A 23480-nucleotide genomic window follows, 5' to 3' on the forward strand; every position below is an offset into this window, starting at 1 on the left:
CCTACAGAGTGTGAACTGAGTGCAGACTGTCACCTCCCTCGAAATGAATCTTTTCATAGCCAATAGATAATGTAACAAGACTCCCAGTTGGGAAACTTCCTTGGTTTGTGTGGTAATGAAACTCTTGAATCATCAGCACATAAGAACATCTGAATTAGAAAATATCTGGTTGTTTGATTTAAAGTCACACCTGTGAACAGAAAAACTTCAGAGGACAAGATAAATACGACTCAGAGGTGCATTTAGGCACTAAACAAACAATCTCAGACCAGGCTAAAGTACTAATTGTTTACTGGTTTGAACATATTTTTGTACTGTTTTAATAATTTATGACGGTGAAAGACAACAGAAAACGTTCTGTGAACAACAGATTTTTATTTCAATTATTGGATAATCCATATTTCCAAACAAAAGTAGAGCAGATAAAAACAAACGTTCTGTGAATTCATTTATCAACAGATAGCTTTCTCAGGTCCCAGATGGCTTTTCCAATGCCAAAGTTGATACCACAGTGTCATGTTGGAAATGTGAGACAGGTTGTCAAAACAAACTTGCTTCCACCAAAGGGAAGAGAAAAAAAAAACGTAAAATAGTCCTAAGCTAAGTCACAGTCATAAGTCCAACTGGGATAATATTGTAACATAGACTGAGGTTTTCAGAGGTTAGTGATACGGTTCTCTACGGTATCGTTACGATAAGCTCAAATGACATGAGACGAGGGTTTTTTCCCTACATGACAATTTCATCAAGAAGAGGAAAAGAACTCGCATGAGGCCTGAAAAATCAAAGTGCTGATGATATTAAAGCAGAACTATCTTTTCTCTCTATTGATGCATTAAAAAATATCGGCATTTTGCATCACTTTGCTTTGACTTAATGTGCACATTAATCAATTTGTACATCATGTGAGTTCATTTCCTCCCCTGACAGGACATAATACCTGTTATAACAGGTAACGAGAGATTATGGCACAGTCATAAGATAAATGCTCAGTGACAAAATCTTTGTTCTAAGCCAAGTACAGCTAGTTTAGTTTTGTAAAATGCTCCCCCCCAAGGACCACTATTGACAATCATGACAATAAAACAATAATGAGGAGAAGTTGTGTCCCTCCTGTGATAACAACATGTGAGGAGTTTTAATAGGCCTTTTGAATTATGAAAAAAGGTAGATCAATCGAATGGGTAGCAAGAATCTACCAGTGCTGTTTACAGGAGTGAATAAGTGTTGGTTCTGACTATGCAAGTGCCTATAAGCTTTAATTTGTATATTTTCTTTTTTACAAACACCTTCTTTCCCACTGAGACCCAAAACAATTATATAGTCAAATTATAAACAAACAAAAAATTCAATTTTCATTACCAACACTATCACAAAAGAATGCAAACAATATGCATTGTCAGCTTTGGCAAAGGCTGCTGATAAGTGTAAATGTTTACTGTGTTTGTCTTTTTGTTTTTGTACTGATATTGGCATGTCTGTCTACCCACCCTTTGAACCTGAGCTTTTCCCATTGAACTCTAATATGCTATAGATGCCTATGAATCAACGATATACTGTACATATGGACACAATCATGAGTTTTCTCTCCATATTAACAGTGCTAATACAAACACACAATAAAACATGTCCTCTGCAAAAGTCCAAGACATTTTGGCATTTGTCTTTTTTTTTTTAATGGCTTCGGGCTTTCTTTTCAAAAAGGTGTGAATATACATAGGCCTTGTGCTCTTGGTTGTAGAGTCCCATTGGCAAAGCCCTTACTCAGTATTCACCGTACTGAGGCACCAACAGCAAAGCAAATATGTTGTCTTTTGCTACCCCCTTTTCTCATGGGGTTTGAGACAAGTGACATCTGAAGTGAGTCCATCAGACCTGCTAGTGAACTGCGCAATAACCCGTTCTACCAACTTGTCCATCTCGTGCCACATCTCAAATGTAGCCTGCACTGTTGGCTGATGGGCCGTCAAGTCTCTGCAATGGCCATGAATGATTGGCTGGCTTGAGGAACCGGGAAACGGGTGGTATCGTCAGTCTGGGTTTTTTAAGTGGAATGGTGAGGGAGAAGCTGGGAGAGGAAGTTGAACGCGGAGAATGGATGGATGGATGGATGGATGGATGGATGGATGACCAGTTTGACGGACGTTCAGCCTGATTTCTCCCGCAGCTTTTCCTGTCCGTCCTCCTCAGGGCCCGTTCTCGTTGTAGTGGAGGGAGATGGGCCGGTCGCGCTGCACGGTGGGCATGTACGGCCAGTTGTAGCTGGAGCCTGAGAGCAGCATGTCGCGGAGCAGCGTCTCGATGGGTGTCTTGCCAACCAGGCGGACGAAAAACAGCTGCTCGATGACCGGAGAAGAGACAATGCGCAGGGAGGGCAGGCGGAGGAGGAGGCGTCCGAAGCGGTTCGGCTGGCTCGGGTACTGGTTCCTTACATACTCCTCCAGGGCACACTGGGACTTTTCCTGGATGCTCTCTACATGTGTAACATCTGACAGCCCCATTGCATCTAGAGGGAAGGAAGAGAATAAAAACAGTTCAATCAGGAAAGACTTCATTTTGTTTAAAGAACATTTATTGACAACATGTCATATGATAAATGTTAAGTCTTTGGGGATTAGACCCCGATCCTGAAATCGTATATCTAAAGGGGGAAATGCAGCCGTGAGCATATAGGGAACCCCCCGGGGTCTAGACACTGGTGATGATGCTAAAGATCTGGATTTGAAGAGGAGATGGGATGAAGAGGAGGTGAGATGGGATGAAGAGGAGGTGTGATGGGGAGGAGGCGGGCGGCAGCATGACAACCTGAAATCACAGCTGACTGCAGGAGAGGGGAGAACCATTTTAAAGTTTGGCTGCAGCACAGTGATTGGCTGCTGGAGAATGAGGTGAATGTAATAGGTTGTGTAAACGCCCGTGATGAGCTGATTATATGCAGCTGCGGAGTGAATGTATATACCAGTCTTCCTGAAAGAACTTGCGCTGAGCTTCATTTATTAAACAGAGTCCTTATAGTGTCTGAATCACCCTGCAATAAAAACACATCAAATCCAAAACTCCTAATGACCAGGTGTGACATTTAATTTGTTCCTTAAAACAATCACGTTTTCAAGTTGACATCCGTAGTCTGTAACTGAGGCTTGAATTTGTGAACATTTTATTTTGATTGAACTAGTTGTGTAATATAACTGGGAGGCTCAATTTGAAGTCTTGACCTGACACTGATTTGAAATGTGTTGATTATATGAGATAAATGCTGAAACAGAGGGGTAATCAAATGTAATAAAGAGCTCACGTATTTTGTTTTGTTTTCAGTTTAAATTCCTCAAGTCAGAGAAATCTTTCTCAAACTTGAGAAAATGGAGGTTGTCACTGCAGAGATGCGTATCTGATACACCCCTGTGGTCTGTGTTCACAGCACACTACAGAGTCCCATTCCCCGCAGCTGGAGGTCATGTTCTGCCTCCCGCCTCCTCACACCTCCTCTTGATGGCCCCCGCCTTGGCAAGAGTCTCAAACAACCGATAGAGTGTGTAACACTGCGCGATACTTTTCGCACCCTCTGTGTGCAGGGGAGAGCACAGGGGATTTAACAAAAGAGGTCACGATGTGTGAACTCAAAACAAAGACACATTTCACTGTACTATGCCACATACTGTACGTTCAGAGGGAGTGCTCTCTGACTCTGCCCCCTGAGTGAACCCTCATGTGGAGGACAGGATTTCGATGAGGGCAATTTCTCCTCAAGAGTGTTCTTTCGGTCTGAAAGCGCTGGCCCGTAGGTTTTAACCTGTCACCTTGCATCGTAGGTCCTCTTTGTCATCTCACACTTTGATCTGCCCCCTGTTTAAACCCTGCTGGGTTCCATACAACAAAACATTTGATTGACGTCATTTTTTAATCGAGCGTGTCAACCTCGACTCACTTCCAGCGGCCACTATTCTTATCATTCTGAGTGAATAATTGCCCCCACTTCGGCTTTATTTCCCTCCACTCGGGGCGCAACTGAATAGCATTTTTTTTTTTGCTGGGCCGCCATTTTGAGTCCCGCGTGACAAAGCAGTCCCTGCCTGGCTGGGATTAGTAAAGCTGTCTGTGGGACTGAAACCACATCACGTGCCGAAGCGACAGCTCTGCGGGCGCCCTTACACGCCAACTGGCGTTTTATTTAGTCTGATCCTCGGGCACACACCGGGTCAATGGGGGTGAGGGATCAGGGTGGCAGGACTGAGATGCCTGTGGTCTGATGTGCATTGATGGGACTGGGCTTCACAGGGGAAGTGTAGGGAGGGACTCAGAGGGAGGTGAGAGTCTATCGGTGTTTGTCTCAGCTTGTTAGCTCGTCGCACCAGGTCTGCAGGAGTCAGGTTTATGAACCGGTCTATCTAGTGTGCGAGTGAGCATGTCTTTCTCCATTAAATTAAATTTTCTGCACGATTCACTAAATGTATTGTCTTCTTTTGGTGAGACATTTGCAGTTTTTAGTGACGTGTATGTGAGTACATCTGCCCGCACACAGACTAGTCACATGGGATGCTCAGGGCTACAGGGGTTATGTAGGTCATGGCCGTGGCTGTTGCGAATCCTTCGTCTCACTGAAACCCACCATACATAATTCAACTCCCGTGGTGGGGGCAGGGGTCCCGGGGCCTGGGCTGGGCTTGGGGTTGGGTTTGGGGAGCGTGGGGAGGAGGGGTGGATGACTGGTTTCAATAATAGATGGGATCATGAAGGATGGCTGATGAAACCAAGGAGGAGAGCGGTGGACCCAGAGACACCCACATACAGAGGAGTTACGCTAGGTACAAACAGAGTTAATCTGACAAGCCATGCAAAGGGGGGCATCTCAGTGTTGGCTTCTTCACCATCCGTTTCCCCCTGGGTCACAAAGCATGATCTCTCAGTGAAGTAACCCAGAAGTGACAGTATTTTGGCTGGCACTGGAGTGCAGTGACTGTTGGGATAAACCTCAACAGTGTTTGTATGTAAGCAGTATGAAAACAATGCCATGAGTTTCCTCAAGATGCAACACCATTATATTTTTGATTTAATCCTGTTTGCAGCTCAGTGGGGAACACATGCAGTGACACGGTAAGGGTGTGAGGCTCAAGACCCCTGACTTTTTTTATGATCTTTGGGGGCGAATAGCCATAAATAGAGAAATCTATGGCACAAAATATTTTCTTTGTCATTAGGACGGACTGAGAATTGTTTTAATATGGTTTGAAATGTCCATCATCATCAAAAATATAAGAATCTTAAATAAATGTCAAAATGAAGCTACTTTACAGATCAAGGCTGCTCGTTTCCATTTTATTAGGAGGTCGAAGACATGGATTTTGGAGTTCAAGCAAGTGTATAGTATATTAATAATGGATCAGTCTCTATGTGTTATGGTATAATGTACTTGTCTATCAGTCTTCCCCACAAAATGTTTGTTTATTACATGGGCAGACATCAAATTAAGGCTAAGCGAAGGGATCTCCAGGATAAATACAAAGGTAAAAGCTTATGGTTAACTAGAACAGCCACAAAGGGATTTAAGTGATGCAGAAGCAGCTACTCACAGGGTCAGTAGCGGTACTTTACATTAGGAGAGAGCGATCAAATTACAGTGAAATTCATGGAGGGCAAAGACCATGACTGACTAGTGGGAAGACTGTAGCCGCAGCATTTACATATGGAGCCAATGAGACAATATCTGCTGCAGCATTAGAGGTCACGCCTCGGTCAGGCTCAGCAAGGTGAAAAGGTTGCGGGTTAAGTAAAGTTGAAGCCAGCTTCATGCGTCACTCCGGATTCCAACTCATCAGAGGGAAGAAATATTTCTTCACACTAAAAAGCTCTTTTTCTGCGGTTAAGTCATCAAGTCAAAGTTCAAATGTATAATCACAGACGGGAATTTAGTTATCTATGGTCTTTGAGTCATACAGACACATGAAAACCTCCATAATCTCTCATTGTCTTATTAAGATAATGCTGAGATAATTAGTCAGCTTTTTTGACACATGAATTAGTAATATCACTGACTTCATCTACGTGAAAAGGCTTTTTAAAAAGTAGACATAAATGTCAGTTATGTGAAAGTCCATAAAGTTAAACGACTGATGGATTTTAAAATTATTTTTGCATCAAAGCCTAATCCACACACATTTTTGGAAGCTATAGATTCTCACTACTTTTATCTTTTATCAATTAGCTTGAGCCTACATCTTTGTAAAGCTTGAATCAACAGCATTTCCATGTATCCAAACAACAGCAACACCTTTGCATGAGATGTAACAGCATGAAGTTCCCTTTTAAATTCTTAATTTCTACACCAGTAACATATTTTAAATAAATATACTGTGTATTTTTACATTTTTTATTGAGTTCAGTGGTTGTATTTGGATGGACAAAATGCCTTTTTATCTACTCTTTGACCTTGGCTATGTAAAAACATGCAAAATAATCTGCAATTTCCCGTACTCACCGTGAGCTGTTTGCATGTTGTTTGATACCATGTGATTAACTGTCCCTGTCAGCATGATTAAACCTATTAACAGGACGTTTTTGTGCCAATGAATGTCAGCTCACTAGCCTGCTAATTCCTTCCCTTCTGCCTGAGCAGGAGTAAAGCCACTCACAAGAGAGAGGTGACATTATGTTGCATTTTTGATCAGAATCTACCAATAAAGGAGAGAGTAAAGATCAGAGCATCTTAAAAGTTCCTTCACCAGGTACAATCAACCCAAGTTAGTCTCAACAATTCATTTGTCATCTTTTTGATTAGTAATTGATTTATTTTACCATAAATACAGACTTATAATAATTCTACTTTCAAACTTAAGTCAATTATGAATTGTTACAACTGTCTGTTTACCATGACTGAATAAATGTTCCTACGTGGTTTCATGTTAATTTGTTGATGCATTTCATAACTTGCAGCATTTCTCTCTTTTCCTCTTCTCATTTTTGTGCAACATTTAAGAGCTTAGAAAGCAGAAATACCAATGACATGACATTTTTGGGTTATGAATTTCCTATCCTTTCTAAACGTTCTATTACCAACTCTGGAGCCATCCACTGCTAATAAAATCCTGTTTCAAAGAGACGCGTCACATTTGACATTTCATGCAGTTTCTCTGTGTCTCTCAGTGTTTTTATTAAGCTTTAATGAAACTCACCAGACGTGAAGAGCACGATGGACTTGAGGCAGGAGTATTCAGCCGTGTCGACCTGCAGGGCCTTCAGCTTCTCCACCTGCTCCTGGAAGACCCGGATGTGATCCATGAAGGCCACCACGCGCTCCGCTGACATGGGCGATGCGTGCAGGCCTGCCGCTGCCAACAGAGGGGCCACGTGGAGCGGCATGGAGCACTGGGCGGCGTTCAGGACAAAGAGCTCGCTCCAGGACATACGCAAAAGAGCCACCTAGGAAATCAGATTGAGGTCAAATCAGAAGTGGTCGACAGGTCTGGATTTGAGACACTTAAAAGGTCCCCTATTATACTGTTTTTCATCAATATATTATAGGTCTCAGATATATACAAAACATGTCTCTGAAGTGTTTTGCTCGAAATATCAAACAGATCATGCATTGTAGCATCCCATAATCCTCTCTGTTTCAGCCCTGTTTCAAAAGCGCTGAATCTCTGTCTGTTACTTTAAATGAAAATAAGGAGCCACTCCCCACGCCCCTCTGAGAGATATTTGGTTAAAAAGAACACAGTGTGCTCTAGGAGGAGATTCAGGTGATAAGGTGGGGGGTGTTACCTTGGTTGGTTATTGGCTAATGGTTACACAAGCCAAAAAATCGTTGTGACATCATAAAGTGGCAACAATCTGATCAGCTCATTTTCAGACAGGTTTTTATATAAATGGATCAAGACTAAAAGTGAGCGAAGCTTTTTTCCTGAAACTTTCAGAATCTCTTTACACAGAGAGGACACATGTTTATGTATAAAAGACATGAAAAAGTGGATTTTGCATAATAGGTGACCTTTAAAACCAAATACTATTTTTTTTTAATCCAAAATATGGACGTAATGGGGACAAGATAATGATTCTAAATACTAAAGGTTTGTTAATTGGATCCAATCAATCAAAATGTATCTATCAGGAATGATGTGTAAATGCGGTAGCAGGTTTGGCAAGTGCTCATGGTTTGCATACTTCAAGCAGCACTTCCACCTATCATTAACACGTGTCAAACTGTAATTCAATAGCACTAATGTTAAGTGTCTAGCCAGACACGAAAAGCACTAAACATCTAATAATCTTAACCAGGTCAGAATTTGGTGACATTATCAAAAGAGGAAATGCTAACTAGCCAGACAACAGGAACTCTATTCATGCACGTGATATATACACACACAAGTTATATATTCAATAACTGAAGGAAGAAGGAAGCATAAACAAATCAGGCAAATCAGGCAAACAAAACAGAGTGTCCAACTGGCAAAAGGTGATTGTAAGGATGAATAACTGCGATGAAACGTTTATTGTCAGTTTTAAAGGTCATAAAGTTACAAGAGGATGTGACGAGTCTTTTGATATGTAAACATATTAATCTTAATTTATACTGTATGGGTTAAAATAATAATACTAAAATCTGCATTGGGAATTTAAATGAAAATTGCATAGCTCCTGAGAGCGAATAATTTATGAATATTACAGATCGTATGTCAAAAACTGTAGAATTATTTTAATGGTGTTAAGGGCAACAGACATTTATTTTCACATATATGACCCACCTTTATAGCAGAATTTGAAATGATGGTTAATTGCTAAAAGTAAGTTCTCTATTTTAAGGCATTTCAATTATGTTGTCTACACTGACAGACTGTTAACTATAGAAGCAGTTAAGTTTCAAGACACGTCTGGATGTCAGGTGTAGTGTTTTGAAAGAACATTGAAAATAATCATACAAAACGGTTTTATATAGAGCTGCTTGTACAATTTGAGACAGGACCAATGCATGCTATATTTTGACTTGACGTTAATGATATATATAAGATATGGTGCAGCTACAGCATGACATATTTGTGATGACTATGTCTGCCCAAGGTGCACGTGAATATTTATAGGTCAGGCGATTCTTTCCGTGCCAGGAATTTACAGCTGGTGTAAATCTACAAGAGGACCATTGACACCACGCCTGTTCCTGCCTTCAGTGAATAATAACTAAACTGAATTATTTGTATGTGACACTGAGTGATGTCGATTCACAGATAAGGAAAAAAAAAAAATCAATTGATTATCTTTTTCAAAGTGCTTGAGAGGGTGAGATACAGAATAAGTTTATTAATCATAATACAAATGAGATATAACATGACCATTAGTGAGTTGATAGGAGGATTCTCTTAAATAGTTCCTTCAACGTTGCTGTTAAGATCATTTAGTGTAAATTCTCACCTGATCCATGAGCTGCAGGTCGGGGAAGAAGGGGATGTTCTTGGCCCACTCCACGGCGCTGAAGAGCAGCCTGGCCGCCAGCTCGCAGATGTTCTCAATGCCCATCAGGTTGTTTCCCTGCATGCACTGGGCCCCGTAGCGAGAGGTGGGGTAAGGCTCGGCGCGCAGCAACAGAGAGATGAAGCCGGAGAGGTACGGCTGGCCGTTGTACGGGTCGGTGCCGTTGGTCAGGTACTGCCCCGGGCTGGTCTGGGAGTTCGATGTGCGTCCTCGCTGTACAGCTAATGGAAGAAAAGAAATACATGAAATTGACACTTCAGCAGCATAAATCAGAATATAGAACCCATGAATAGGCGACATTTTTACTCAGTTTATGTTTTGTCTTCATCTCAGTAAACACAAAGACTTTTAACGGACCGTAAAATATCTGCATGTAAAGCGTAGTAAAACGTTAAAGCCTGAAGGAAAAACTGTAAGTAAAGGAGACAAAGACATAAAAGAAAGAGTGAAATTGGGTATGTCAAATCTGTTGGGTGGGGGGTTTGTAGAATGGGGTCAAAGGGGCAAAAAAGTGTGGAGACGGGATCATTTCTCTGACTCCTAAATATGTCAGCGCTCGTCTTTTCAGTGGAGCGGTGGAAAGTGGCCTGACCAAGGATGTAGTGCATCAATGAGTAATGACAAGCAGCAGCTGGTAAAGATATAACACTTTTTCACACCTACACATGTTATGCACCCACATATGCATACTCACATGAATACATACGGCAACATGCTGCCCCCTCCCCTCCCTCTACTGGCAAATGGCTCAGCCTGAGGCGAAAAGGGCACGCAGAGGCCAAAGCTCTCCTACACACACTCTAACGCCCAACCTCCCCCCCCCCCGTGGTGCAATGATGATGCGGCGAGTGCTCAAAGGCCCATTTGGAAAACACCTGTTCAGTCATCCCCACTGTCTGACTAATGACTCCATCTACTGTTACACAGAGAGATATAAGGGGGAGAGAGGCGATGGGAATGCAAAGGGCAGGAGGGGGACATGTGAGGGGGGAAATTAGGTAAAAGGGTGAAATGGTGAGATAAGGTGGAGGGGGAGAAAAAGAGAGATTGAGGGAAGAGAGAGGAGAGGTGTGGAGTTCAATGTATTTGAATACAGCCTGAGATGAGGCTTCAGATAGAGAGTGGTGGTTTACATAAAGAGACAGGTGGGAGCAGGCGGGTGAAATAAAAGGGAGGGGGGGGTTCGGAAAATGCTTTTCAACTCCGCATCACCTGTCACCTCACACGCAGCAGCTGTGTCAATTGAAAGCACCGGCTGAAAAACGAGAGGTCAAATCACTCACGAGCGTTATAAAAATGCCTTTAATTCTAGCCTGTCTTCTGAGCAGAAACAATACCTCTGTACAAAAAGGTATTGACCTCAAACTACCAGTTTTCCCTGTGAACTTGTGTCAGCCTGTGTGTTCCCGGACAAGAATGTGGTCTCCTTGAGCAAACAGCGCTGCGCGGAGATATGAAGAGGTGTTGCCTGTCACAAAGATGTTTTTGCACAATGGGACATTCCTTGTCACTCGCTCTCCCGCAGCTCTCGTCTCGCTTTGCAAAGGAAGGCTGTCAGATTAGCCGCACGTGTCTGTCTTTGCAGGATTTCACAAACAAAAGAATATGTAACACTGCCTTGAGTAGCAGGGGGGGGAATGTAGTCCGAGTGTAAGGCTTTACCAAAGTCGACCTGATGAGATATGTTTCCAGACACTCTGAAGTGCATCCCACAGTGTTCACTCAACAAGTGCTCTTAATCAAGCAGCAAATAAAAACATTTTCTTCCACCGTCAATGGAGAATCCCAAAGAAAGGAAAACATGTTTGATGAAATATTAGCAATACTATATCAAAATAGTTAGACTCACGTGTTTTTGAAGTACTGAGTCTAGGACTTGATGAAAAGGGATTCCCTAAACTTCTCCCTACAAAGACTTTGTCGTTCTGAATTACCAACATTATATTTCGTCCTTTGCTTACAAGGGACAACAGTCACAACTCCTCAGGCCTCTGGAGGGCTTTGGGTTGAACATTGACATTTCGGGGCAAATGCTAAAAGGACCAATTCTGTTGTTGTTCCCTAAGAGGACTACCTCGACGGGCTCTTCCCTTATTCTCTTAATCTAAGTCAGAGCACTCCTATGACCTAAAAATCTCCTAGTTGTAAAAACTCATCATGCCAAACATTTATGTCCCTCACTTAAATTCTTCAAAATGAAATAACGCATCAAAAATGCCACGACCTGTTGGGACTCGGCTTCCTCTCATGTGTCTGCTATGTGAATTCATAGCTATTAATCTGCTTTCATATTGATTAGTGCTTAATCCTGCAGATGGTGGCGAATCTACTTGATCCACTTGACTTTTCAAAAGCCTCATTGTGGAGGTCACTCGTGGCTGAGGGGCAGAGCACTTGAGTAGCTCTGACTCAGACACATAAGTCACTGTTTTTCCTCGCCTACAGCCGGCTGGATGACACGAAAGAGCAGAGAGGAGAGAAAAGGGAGAGAGGGGAGATTTTTGGAAAGGTCTAAATTAATAGAGGAAGACAGGCAAGTGTAGAGACAGAGAGATGTTGTGTCTTGGCAAAGAGCAGGGCAGCGAGAGAGAGCCACAGAGACCGAAATGACATTACGGAGAAACAGATGCCTGAGGATAAGTAAAAAAGAAAAGCAGGGTCAGAGATAGAGAATAAAGGAGGGGGGGGGGCTATAAAGTCACATTTGGGTGTCTGCCATTAGCTGTTTCCTGCTTTTTAATTGGTGTGCGCACTGTGGTTGAGCTTGATTTAATTTGTCATCAGAAAACAAGCGGAGGAAAAAGCTTGAACTGCTAGAGGGATCATTTGGATTGTTTGAAGTGGGGTTGTCAAGTCACTGTATTACCTAGAGTAGGAAAGAAATGTGCAACATAAAAACTATAATAGTTTCACCGTATCTTACCATATAGCTCTTGCAAAAGCTGGCAGAAAAGTGTGATTTGACTAAACACAGGAGTTGCTGCCTGGATCGGTTAGTTTATACGTTTGTTTATCTGATTTTGGTGAACCTAAACTAATCAAAATCACACAAAAACATGAGGCAGCAGTAGACCAGAAACTCCCATGGTCTGCAAGGTAAAGTAGGAGAAATGTGCTCAAATTAGCAAACACTTGACCTGGTATTGATTTACTTATTTAAGCGTATTTAACACGACTGGGGGGCGTGTCGACTGCCATCTACTGTAAGTAACACACCAAATTGAGGGCAGACAAAGCCCAGCAAATCCCTAAAACCCAAAACAAAACAGCATCACGTGTACAAAGGAGGGTTATAAAATGAGGGCAGGAGAATGAGATAGATGAGGAGAGATGCATGCAAACAGAGGTACCATGGGACATTTCAGCTGCGACTTTTAAAATGCCACTTCAGCAAATGGCAGCTGGCAGAGTGCACAGTTCGCTGCCTGGCTGCCCTGGATTAGCCTCTGGGTCAGACTGTTCGTGGAATTACAGCAGCTAAATACAATTAAGGCCTATCAACATTTGGACTAAAAGGTCGCAGTGCCGGGGAAACACAGACGCATTATAGATTTGGCTCTGTCTGACGGTTGCATTTAATAAGTAGGTTTTCCATTTCTAAAGCTTCCATTGGCCAGCGAAAATAAACACATTTTCCTGGATGAACCTCCGCCTGCGTCTTCACATCACAGCTTGCCACACCTCATTTCTGACTATGTCTGCTTATGCATTTGAGAGAGGTTTACAACATTATACATTTTTTCAAACCAAAACCAAACTACAAAACACGTGTTTGTAAAGCTATAAAGTCGATTTATCAACTGAAAAAAATATTTGGAAAGTAAAATATATATTTGTTTAATATGCTTCAGTGCCTTTATGTGTGTTACTGCACCAGCCTGTGTAAATGCACATAGGTGTGATATGGATCAAAGGGCTGTGTGTGATGTGACACCAAGGTAATATCCCTGTGACTCTCCTATAGTTTTTATTTTGGCTCTGAACTCTGACCTGCAGGTCACTGCTCTGCAGCGGGGCAAAGCTCCCACAGATACTCAGATAGGAGGCAGAGGGGAGCTAATGTGTAAACCAAGAGAGAGTAAGAGCTAAAGAGGCAAACAAGGTGAAGTAAGGGAGCAGTAAAAACAAGCAAATATTTGTCTGAATACCTGATCTTTTAAGTTCTCACAATATGTAAATCAAACATTGGGATGCCATTGGGGTTGACTGACTTGCACTGCTCTAGGGGTCACTGCACTGTTAACAGAATTCAATAGTTTCTTTGAAAGGGTTTTTATATGTACAGATACTGTGAACTGTGCTTTCACACAGTCTGGTGAGTCCATGGTTCACAGCATTAGTCCCAAACTATTGTGCAAGTGAGCGTTCTTCTCTGTTTGGTTTAAAGAAACATTTCGTACTGCCACAACTCTTTTGTGTATACAAATCAATAGGGATGTCCCGATCACCTTTTTTTGCTCCCGATCCGATTCCGATCATTTGATTTTGACAATCTGCCGATACCGATTTTTCCCGATCCGATCTTTATGCAATGCATTAAGAGGAAAAAAAGGTAACAGATAACGGCTGGTCATCCAACGCGATGAATTCAGCTATCTTGGCTGTTATTTTTTTGGCCTTTTCACTGTTCTGGGGTAGTTTCTCTTTCCTTTTAAAAGTCTCTGAAAGTGTCGGTTGTTTCAGTGCCGTTACCTGAGTGGCCGCTGTGTACTCGTCGTGTTGTTGTTGGTGGTGTTTGTATTAGATTGGTCATGTTGAACGTAGCTCTGTTATTTCCACCACGCGGAACCTCCGCCTTGCAAACATTGCATCTGGCTGACATTTTCTCTGTCCCGACTCCCGAGTCACCAGCTGAACGTAGCCTCTCGTTAGCTTACTGCTACTATTAGACACTGCGCCCTGCCCACTCTGTTGCCAGATTTGAGAGAAATAAGCAACCAGGTCTATGAAAACAAGCCCAAAAGAAGCAACACATACATGATGTTGTGTAATTTTAACCCAAAACTAAGGCCTCAGGATGACTTTAAGACGTGAACATGGTCATTTTTGTTTTGTAACATTAAATAAAATGTATAAAAATATTTTATAAAAAAAAAAAAAAAAAAGAAAAAAAATTCCGATCCCCGATTTTTTTCTCCCGATCCCCGATCACGTGATCGGATCGGGACATCCCTACAAATCAACCAAACACTAGTTGTGTTCAGCTTTTCCAACACATTTTAAAACAGTTCTCTGTCAAAGCTGACATGGATAACATGGATGACATGACAACTGGACAGAGTTTGTTGTTGTATTCAAGCTCATTGTTAAGGTTTGTCAGCCAATAAACCTTACTGTTGGGATTAACTCTCACTACTCTTTCAAAAAGCTCTTTAAACTCACCGTACACGACCTGCTCAGAACTAACAAACAGAATGAAAAAGTTAGTACCTTGCTGTTAAACATACTGGAGCATTTAGAAACAAAAGAGCCAGATAATTTCCCTCAGGAGTTGATGGAAAGCAAAAGCGGTATGTGTAAATAAGCAACTGTTCTCAAACAAGACCCCATATCAATTTCTTAAAGAGATAATATGTCAGTGTTGTGTTTACATCTCATTTCCGCTGCCCCCAAGTGTTAAAAATAAAATCAATTATAGAGGCTTATCAGCTACAATGCGTGTAAAAATAGTTGCTAAGAAGAAAGTAAGTGATGCTTGCCTGTGTATCTATGTGTAACACATCGAATGTGTAGCATATTTAATTGTACAAAAAGGCACTTAACAGAGCAGTAGGGACCACAGACAATTACTCATTGTTGCATCCCATAAGGAAACACACCATTATAAAAAAGAAGGAGGGAATAGCAGATTTGGATATGTGTTATTATATAAGTGTTGCTCATAAAAACTTGACTCTAAACCAAACCCTTCTAACGATCTAACTGCACACTGAAAGACGTCTGACTCAGTTGTGTGTTGAACATGAAATAGCAGCGATGCAACGTGAGAGACAACACAACGTGAGTGCAGGAAAACCGGAGGCAGTGCAGGAAGAGAGGGAGAACAGTGACGCAGACAGAGAGAGACAGACAGAGAGAGACATGGAGGGCAGAGGAGGTTGCTTGAGGAAGTCTGGTTACTTTGCTGTGTGTGGAAGATGTTGCCTCAGTCTCTCTCTTTGACTTTGATGAGGCAGTTCTTAAATTAATTAGTAAACCAAATTCAGCCTGTGTGACTGATTCACCCTATCCCTATATTTACACTTCCATACACCCCCTACTCTTTCTTGAAGACAATGTGGGCCACAGCAGGTTATACGTTTATGTATTTTTTAGTGGGTTAAGTCATTGCATAAGACATGCCTCTCTTAGAAAGACTGGCTTTTGTTATTTCTCATACAGTAAACTAGAGGATATTTTTAAAGCTTTGAAACCTGACTTTAAACCAAATGTTGGGGTTAAGAATAAGTTAAGATGAAGGACATTAGAAGGGCCATTTACTTAATTATTTATCCTAAAAGTAACCATAAAGGTCAAATTGAGATATAATATCTCAAAGTATAATAATAATAATAATGTAATGATCTCCCTGTGGTCAGTGAGGTGCCTCCTATGAGAAGAAAACAAATGTCTGGCCACTATCCTATACCTCTACAAATGCCAAATTAATTATATTAATCCAAATAGGAAAATGTATTGGTGCATTCTGGCTTTTTTTTTAAATCTATTTCTGTCCTCACTGCTGCTGCACTCCCACTCACTGAGCATACATAAGATCATCAACTAAAAGCCTAAATTATAAATGTGCAGTTTCTCCCACAGCGCTATACTAGAGAATGAATGTCCGCCGAACTGAAGCAGAAACCTTGAGGAGATTAAATGTTTCGGACCAATTCTTTGCCTCTTTCTCAAGTGTGTGTGTCATTACAAGTGACCCGAGTGACACACAAAAACAGGTTGAGCTACTTAAGTCTCAAGCAAAACAGTCCAGAGTCAGTTTAGGATTGACTGAATGCACCTGAGAGGGTCACATTACTCTAGTCACATTAGTGATACAGAAGGAGGCATAAGCTTAAAAGGGAAGAGGTCATTATGTGTTATATTGCAACGAGAAGCTTCTGCACCTTGATGTGTCCAAAAGCATTAAAAACAGCATCACTCATCCATTATTTAATATTGAAGTTAGCCTTGGAGATAACGCCACAGGCTTCAGTGTGTCACTTTAATGGAGGCTGCAGTAGTGAGCAATTTTGTGAATGGGAGTCATTTTCCTCTGAGAGGCCTCTGATAATGACTGTGTGAGTATGGTGACAGGGGTTAAGTATTTGAATTTGTCAATCGCTAAATTACTGAGATATGTAAAGGCTTACAGAGCCAAAGGAGGCTGCGGTGTTTTGGTGTTAAATGTGGAGGGTATGGATTAGTCAATACACGCTGCCTGTTAGACTTTAGTGGAGTATTTACTCACTGCAGAGGCCCCGGCGTGTTCACACATTTGGACTTTGACATGATCTCGTCTGTTATCAATGTTTTAGTTTGGGTTGACCTATATTTTTTCGCTGCTGCTGGTGTTTTGTCAGAGTGGGTCAGAGGAGACAGCAGTGAATGTGAATGTTTATCTGGGTTAGGCTTTGATACAAATGGATGATTAAGTTGTTCACTATGACTATACTAACGTCTTGTGTCTGCAGGTATCTGGTGTTCTCATTGCTGTGCTCTGACTCTAGCAGTAACAGAAAACAAAGATGTTATCAGATTAAACATCCAGTAGACATTTTTAGCAGGATTACAATTATACCATTTAAAAAAAAAATGCAATAGACTAATAGACACATGCATATGCGCCGCACATGTTACAGCACTTTATAACTCACACAATAGACTCTAAGATAATAAAATGCTTTTCCTGGGAGCAAATGTTGCCATCATTTTGGTGTTTAAGAAGGGAAAGGAGATCAAGCCCATAGTAGAGTGCAGGTCATGCCTTCCAGAAAATACTGTCATCATCCAAGGACTCAACATCTTATTTGAGAACATTAGCTTCAAGAAATACACTGAGCAGTGGACACATTTGGGATGCTACAAAATGTAGTTTCCCCATTTTAATTTCTGAACATTATTCAGTTGTGTTTTAAGTTTAACTAAAAGTAAATGTATCGATATTTATTTTCTCTGGACGCTTGAAAATTGGGGTAATCCAAACGGAAAGTAATCACATGTTACTTTGATATTTGACACTTGAATAAGGCTACTGTTTACATGTTTGAAAAGGTAAAAAAGTAAGAAAACATGGATTAAAGACCCACAACAAGATACGATGATAATTGCATGCATTAAGTGACACAGTGATAAACACACGTGACTCTCTGTCAGTGAAGTCACCTTGTCCTTGCTTCAAAATTAAAACATTCACTCCAGCTCAAAGGAGCTGTCATGCTGATTCTCTTTGCCTCCCCGCTTCCTATTCAACCTAGACACTGTGCCGACAGAGAAACAAGACGAGGTTCAGTGTAGCTGTGTGGTGAGACAATGACACTAATGCTGCCAAGGTTTGATTCCCACTGAGGCCAGCGCGGAAATGTTTGCTGCCATGGTGCTGAAAGGTGCTCTGGATAAAACGTCTCCAACAAATGATATTATGTTCTACACAGCAGTCTGCGGAAAGAGGTTAAATGTCTTCCTTTGGGGTAAAAAACAGAAACACTCACTTGAAAGCGAGGAACTTCTAAATCGGACCAGGTCCAGTCATGAAACTTTTAGCGCGTCTTCCCAGGAAACTAAATATTAATTGAGTCTAAACAGAGAACTCATGCAGCAGGGTGAGTGATCTCAAACCATGCTGTCATTTTGAATAACCAGTATCAAACTTGTTTTTGGTGATCAGGGTTCTGCTACGTAAAAAGCAATGTAAATAAAACCAGTCACCACATTGAAATTGTTCTAAATATATCCCATAACCTCTCCTATTCACCAGAACTTTCCCCTCAGACTTTTTATACTCTGTCCGGATGTGACGCACATTGTGACCCATATGCTCTGAAACTAAGTAAAAAGGGTTTTAAATGATTCATACCATGTCAAACTCCTTGAGCTCAGCAAACATGCATTTTCGCTTGTGAGTTTCTGCTTTATTTCAACACTATCTTTCCAAGAATTTTGCATATTGCTGGAAATGTAAAAACGGAAATATCAAATGCATATTGCACCCGGGATCATATGTGCATAAACACTGCGTTCCCTTGACAACCTTAGCTGAACCCGTTGAATAATGCAGATGAAACATAACTTATGTAAGACCTCGGGGGGGACGAGGACAGTCTGGACACTTTTCAGTTGACACCCTCAATCTTTGGATTCTAGGATGCAGCAGTGTTTAATTTACTGTAGATGTTCCCATGAAATAAAGATGCCAGGATTTTGTTTCTAATACTTGTTGCATATTTATGTTTACACAAATATTCAAATGTGTTTGAGTAGTTATTTTTCCTTCATTCAAACAATGGGAGCCATTATTAAATAACTAAAGGATCTGTGATTTACTTTATTCACGCACAATTTGAGTAAGATTATTTCTTAGCTTCTCATTTAACACAAAATAAATATTTATGATAACCAATTCAGTTTTTTAAAATTTGACAGACTGTTAATGTATCCTAAAAGAAATGTCATACAAGTAGATAAATGAATGATGAAGCTAAAAAGAGGATTTTAAGGACACAGTTTAATCCTGTTGACCTCGAATGCACCAACAGATGAGCTCAGCCAATGAGAGACCTGCTCTACATTTGAGCCTTTTGCCCCAACTAAAACAGAGCACTGCAGAAAGAGATACAACGCAGATAATGAGTTTTAAAGCCTCAACATTTCAACAAAATAATGCATTTTTCTTGTATGGAAAAATATAGAAAGTATTGATTAGGCCTATCCTAAAACTGATTTTAAAGTTTCAACTCGTTTTTCTAAACGTATTTACAGTCACTGAAATAGTGTATGGGTGAATACTTATTTGGGTGCATCAAAGCATTGTAATGTTATCTCATCTGAACAGAATGCTTTTCCCTTTCATGTGTCTCTTAAGGCGAATAAGATAACTTAAGTCTCATGAGCAACATGCAGTTTTTTAAGGCTGAAAGCTCGGGATTGTTCAAAATGAAAGATGCATGAAAAATAACTTTTCATATATGCAATTGATTGTGTCTATTTCCAAGATACGACATAGGTGAGTTGATTTGCAAAAATAAAAACACCGATAGGTTACGCCTGTTTAAACTTTAGAATGTAGGCCTATCTTTGTATTTCGGGTCTCAATAACACACTGAATGAGACGTTTTCTGCAGCGAGGCAGGCGATGTACACGGGTTCATTCAGAAGAAAGAAGCACGACCGAGTCAGTGTGGCTTGGGGGTATTTTACAGGAGATAAGACTGGTTGTACAGTGCGTGCACACACACACACAGACACACACACAGACACGCACACACACACACACAGCCCGAGATGCGTAGCAGAGAGCGGGAACCCTTGAGGGATCATCTCATCTCAGGCTGTAAGGAACACAGGCGGAGAACAAAGAGCGCCAGGGTGGGTGTGAGACACTATCTGTCCTTCATCAATCCCCTGCCGAAGTGTCCTTGAGCAAGATTGCTCACCGAGATGCTGCTGCTGACCTTATACTGTCCTCTTAGAGGGAGAATTAACGGGGTGCTGTGTGACATCTTCATTAAAGAGTGGGTAAATTACACTTTTTTTGCACATACAAAATGGTTAAAGCCTTATTGCCCTTTAACACATGTGTTAGAGTGGCGGTTTGTATGCTGCTGTTGGCTATTTTCATTCATTTCGCAAAATTATTTTTAAAAAAATGCAATATTTCTACCAAAATGTTTATACTTAATGATGGCCAGAGTTACGTGTTTTAAGGTGAATTAACAAACCTAAAAATAGAACCCATCAGTAAAGCTGCAAACAGATGTTTAGAGAAATACATGCGGCTCCATTTGTTGAAAACATTTTTTAAATATGCACCATCCCATCTCCCATGAATGGGACGGCGCTGCTGAAGGATAATTAATAAGGGAAGCGCTGTCCTCCACCAACACGTTTCCACTGCTCCCTTTTGGCACTAACTGACCCGTTGTTAATCCAACACAATACAACAAATGTAGCGGCATCCTCTTGCGGCTCTGGGTGTCGGTGAACAAACAGCATAATTAAAACAGGGGGACAAAAGAGGGATTTCACACAGAACACAGCGCACCAGGGTGAATGGTTTAGATTTGGTAAATGAATGTGAAATAAGCATTGTGTATGCCGCAGGTGGTGAGTGATTATTCACTCAGAATAACAACAGTGGATATAAACTGTGTAGCACATTGGAACAACAGGCTTCCCATAGCGTATTTTACGCACATATCCAATGGCACTTTTTCAGTTTGAAAAGTGAGAGGACAAATTAAGTGTCAGGTTTGATCTCATATGTGTAATGCAAAAAAACTGTCAATGTGGTAAAACAAGGGCTTCCAAACAGGTTGTGTTAGTTTTAACATGTTTTAAAATGCTACACATGAGATGATCTAAAGTTTTAAACTTTGTGGCAAATATGTTGTTTTTAAACCAAATCAATAGATGTGAAACAGCACTCAGAGCTTACGCCTGTTTAAATAGTTAACTTGTTTTTAAAACAGTAAATTATTTTATGGCTGACTTGCAAACTTAATGGCCTGTTAAGATTTATATTGTACAGTGAGCAACATTACGCACAACTTCAAACACAGAAATATAATAAATAAATGCATGCCTCACTTGACCACCTTCACACACCTATAGTCTTACCCTCTCTTCTCATGCCGACCTTCAGGCACTTCTTCAGGCGGCAGTACTGGCACTGGTTCCGGTGGTGCTGGTCGATGGGACAGTCTCGGTTCCCCCGGCAGGTGTACGAGAGGTTCCGCCTCACCGAGCGCTTAAAGAAGCTTTTGCATCCCTCGCAGGTGAACTGACCGTAATGCTTCCCACTGGACTTGTCTCCGCACACCATGCAGTCCACGTTGGGGATTTTGTCCCCGGAAAGTGTGTCAGTCCCCGGGGTGGAACCGTTGGGGGTCCCCGGTGCACCGCCGGGCTCCTGGCTGCATATCTGGAGCTGAGACCCCGGATCTGCAGAAATGTTCTCTGGCCACTGGTTTACTACCATTGCCATGCTATCCCCAAACACTTTGCTCTTTGTTTAAATCACAGAAGGAGAGACTGAGATCCTGCTGACGTCTTGGGAGAGAAAAAAACGAGGAAGGGCGAACAGGCGCTTCCCACTTCCTCCAGAGGTCAATCTGAGCTTATTTGAGCGTATTTATTTAAATGGTTTATCGGAATTACTGAGTTCTTCCCGTAAACATCTAATCAAAGTTCACAGCAACAGCGAGGTATCAACATGATCGATGCATAAGAGCGTAGCCTACAACTCCCGGGGCTCCTCGCTGCGCAGCAATCCATAAACACGTTGTTGGTTCTTCAGAGTGCAACCTCTCGGAAAACTCAGTCCATACAGTCAGCGTGTCGGCTGTAAAAACAAAATCTTATCTTACTTCTTCTCCGCTTATATAACTTGAAACACGGGGGAATGTTAACAGACAGCAATGTTACCCCTCCAGTCGCCCCAGTCTGTCCTCCGATCAATAGCGTTCTGCGTTTGGATTCACGCAACTGAAAATCTTACCCCCAGACTGACCGCGTTTCATGGTGTTTAGAGATTTATTTAGTCCCAGCAAGCTCTTGTAGACAATATGACTCGCAGAAGGCAATCCCTGCTCCTCTTGTTCTTGCGCGCCGCAGTGGGGTTTTTGAAGAGCGACGTCTGATCTTTATTTACCCAACAGACAGCCCAGATATCCTCGGTGATCGTCCGTGTGGTAGACCAGCTTTAACAGGCAGACACTTTACGCGCACACCAGTGTTTGCCGCTCGAGTGTATCCCGTCAGCTTTCGACTGTCCGTCCAATCTCAGAGAGGCAAAGCTACAATTTGGGGGAAAGTGTCACTATCAGGCTGCCTCGTACGGCTGCCCCCCCCGGCTGCGCTCCATATTAGGTCATACGTACCATATAAGGAAGTGTCCCCTCCCCTCAGCGGGAGAGGTGAGACATAAAAGGTCTGCAGTGATTGGCCACAAAAGTCTGTTAAAAAAGTAAGGAGCGTCTCTGATTGGACGGCAGTCGATTAGGATGGGGTTGACTGACAGGCGCGGTTGTTGTGATACAAGTACTTTAAAGTGTCCCATTGAAAATACTATGTACTGCATCTTGTTTGTTTAGAGGTGCAATAAACATGTTGTTAGTTTGTAATTTAAATACGTTTGTAAAGTTAAATAAGCTCTGGGAACTATTCGTGCTGCGTATGTGTTCTACTTTACTTGTTTTATGTTTTAATCGTTATTTTTAAAGGATAATGTATAGGCTACTTATAATAAAGGGAGAAGGGATTTAAAGTTCCTCTCCACTCATGTGTTTTGCTATTTAATTACATATTTTACCTTCACTTAAAGAAGACTGGAAAGTGTCTCTGTGCTTACTTTAAATCTCAGTCTAAGCTTTGTGATCATGCTGTTGTGACTCATTTGGCGGATAATCATCTAAGAGGGATATGGAAACCAGAATATTTTATTTTCAGTAAAGTAGTAGTAGAAATGAACAATAATTGCATTTTTACAGCTTCTGTTTTTCAATGACAGATAAGAAATAGGTATATAATAAGAGTTTGAACAAAGCAATTTAACTTATTTGTATAGAGAAAACGTTACATTATTATTGTTTTAAGCATTTGCATACGACTAAAACATGTTCTTTACGATTTACGAAATGATATGTAGGCACTGGCTGTCTGGTTCCCAGGTATTTTAAGGTCATTTCCTGACATGAAATAAAAATTAATGTTTTCTCTGAAAATATAATGTCATGTTGTTTATTGTTTTGCCCTCTGATCAGCGACTGAAGGTCACGGTTTACCAACCGTTTTATCTACCGTGCAGCATTGCCTAGCCATTAATCTTAGGC

General features: G+C 41.4%; 1 protein-coding gene across 2 annotated transcripts; it reads right to left on the reverse strand.

Moving 5' to 3' along the window:
* Positions 1 to 355: 355 nt before the first annotated feature.
* On the reverse strand, positions 356 to 22429 carry nr2f5 (nuclear receptor subfamily 2, group F, member 5). 2 transcript variants are annotated; one of them, XM_034112856.1, is made up of 4 exons: positions 21268 to 22429; positions 9397 to 9677; positions 7167 to 7413; positions 356 to 2506 (listed from the first exon to the last, which is right to left on the reverse strand). In XM_034112856.1, exons 1-4 carry the CDS (start codon positions 21632 to 21634, stop codon positions 2187 to 2189), a joined length of 1215 nt encoding a protein of 404 aa, XP_033968747.1. In that variant the 5' UTR covers positions 21635 to 22429; the 3' UTR covers positions 356 to 2186. The 2 variants fall into 2 exon arrangements, with proteins under 2 accessions (XP_033968747.1, XP_033968746.1); XM_034112855.1 differs by having other exon boundaries at positions 21256 to 22429.
* Between the last annotated feature and the right edge of the window lie 1051 nt (positions 22430 to 23480).

This window comes from Trematomus bernacchii, unplaced genomic scaffold (assembly GCF_902827165.1).
Source record: "Trematomus bernacchii unplaced genomic scaffold, fTreBer1.1, whole genome shotgun sequence".
Taxonomy (NCBI): Eukaryota; Metazoa; Chordata; class Actinopteri; order Perciformes; family Nototheniidae; genus Trematomus; species Trematomus bernacchii.